The following is a 1,838-nucleotide window of genomic DNA, read 5'->3' on the forward strand; positions in this document are numbered from 1 at the left end:
AAGTGCCCAGAACTCAGCTCTGCCACCACCATGTGGACGGCAGGCCGTCCTCTCCAGGTGTTTGGAGGGTGGAAGGCCCCCTCGACTCTAAAGCACACAGCTTAATGCTGCTGCCATTCGGGCCCTCCGTTTGTTTCCAAGGGCACTACACGTTCTGCTTCATTTGGACCAGATGTTCCCATCAGCGTGCCGGCTCTTCCCGCTAGGAACACGATGGTTATTATTTGTTAGCCTAGCACATGCAGCCTCGTGGGGACACTCTCCTGCGCCGCAGCAAACCAGCACGCAAAGGGGAAGGCACCCCGCGCCAGCCCCCCGAGACATGCGGGCAGAGGCCCCTTATCTTAAACCCTAAATCAATAGCTTAATCAGATGCAGATTCTGTGCAAGCGGAGGTAGAGTCAAGGAGATGAGGCTTTGCGTGCTTTAGATATGCGTCTTTGTGTGCTGCACCAGCGACTGGAAGGCTGCGAGTAATTTCCAGATGAAAGGCGTTCCCTGGAGGAGGGTAATCGCCATCGCCAGGCGGTTTAATGGGATGTGACTCACTGAAGCTTCTGGCTGGGCCTGCTGTTGTTGGAATCAAAGTCAGTGACAATTTTGCTGCACTTGGGTGTGAATCTCCTGAAGGCGACCCCACCCATATCAAACATGAGCCTGGTGGTGTTGGTCTTCTCCTCGTGGTACTGAGGAGGAAACTGGTCTAGCAGAACTTGTTATCTAAATGCAGAGGCATGGAGCTGTGAACAATGCACTGCCCTGGGGGGGGGGGCGGGGTTGCTATAGCTGGCCCCTGGATAGATCAGCGGATATGGCCTGGGAACCCCCAACACCTGGGGGCCTTCCTGTAAGCTCACGAAAAGGGGTGGAACCATATCTGCAAGACAAAGACACCATCAGGATATATATAGACAGGCTCTCAGCAAGTTTCTTCACTCTGATTTGGAAATTATTCCCGGAGTCCACTAGTGTTAATAAACTGGGTTCCTCATTTTCTCTAGGAAGCATGCTTGGTAATTCTTTGACTTTCTGCAACAGTACTTATCAGACATGAATATAACTTCTTTGATACCGGCCTGGATGATGAGCTTCGCACATTCATTACATAGGAATGCAACCCTTCATGGCCACCGAGTTCTTGATCATGATGGCGTTCAGCTCGTTGTGGCACACGTAAGGGTACTTGGTGTCCAGCTTCCGCTTTGCTGTCCTCCAACGCAGCAGGTCGCCCCTGCACCCGTTCGGCATCCCGTTGTACCTGATCCCCACGATCTTGTTTTCTGCATTGATGATGCAGGCTCCCCCCTGGGAATTTGGATCTTTGCTTCTCTGTGCCGACAGGAAGGCCACAGCCATAAAATACACAGGTCATTCCAAATAGTCCTCACGTTTCTTGCAGGGGACTTCGCTCATGCTGGGTCACGAGTTCCCACGGCTCCAGCAGTGACAGCCACTTTCGGAGACCGGCATGCACCTCCCTCTCCCTGCTCCCCGAGGTAAAAACCTCCTGGAGGCCGGGGAAATAGCTGAGCAGCTGAGCCCGTGCGGGGGACAGCCTCGGGCTGCCCGCGTTCTCCCTCCCGCCTCCCCCCGCCCAGCTTCCAGCCGGTGAGCCCGTGCAATCATCCCGTGCTCTCCCTGCACCAAGTGGTGTGGGCCTCATACCCGCCAAGCTGGCAGGGTCCCTCCGGCCCTGCTGGTAGACCTCCTACAATGCTATTCTCCAATGGATACTTCTTCCTTCTCAAGTTTTTAGTTCTGTGCAGTTTTCAAGTCCCTTTTTTGACTCTTAGTGCTCTGATCCAACAGGTCTCAAAACTGTTATTTGTATTGACTTA

General features: G+C 53.6%; 1 protein-coding gene across 1 annotated transcript; it reads right to left on the reverse strand.

Annotated features, from left to right (window-relative positions):
* Positions 1 to 518: 518 nt before the first annotated feature.
* Positions 519 to 1,415, reverse strand: DCTD (dCMP deaminase). The gene is given in 4 exon segments (XM_084870030.1): positions 519 to 703; positions 1,037 to 1,106; positions 1,108 to 1,368; positions 1,372 to 1,415. Coding segments are annotated over 4 exon segments (531 nt in total). The 5' UTR covers positions 1,414 to 1,415; the 3' UTR covers positions 519 to 545.
* Between the last annotated feature and the right edge of the window lie 423 nt (positions 1,416 to 1,838).

Source organism: Pipistrellus hanaki (genome assembly GCF_964339955.1).
Source record: "Pipistrellus hanaki genome assembly, chromosome: X".
Lineage (NCBI taxonomy): Eukaryota > Metazoa > Chordata > Mammalia > Chiroptera > Vespertilionidae > Pipistrellus > Pipistrellus hanaki.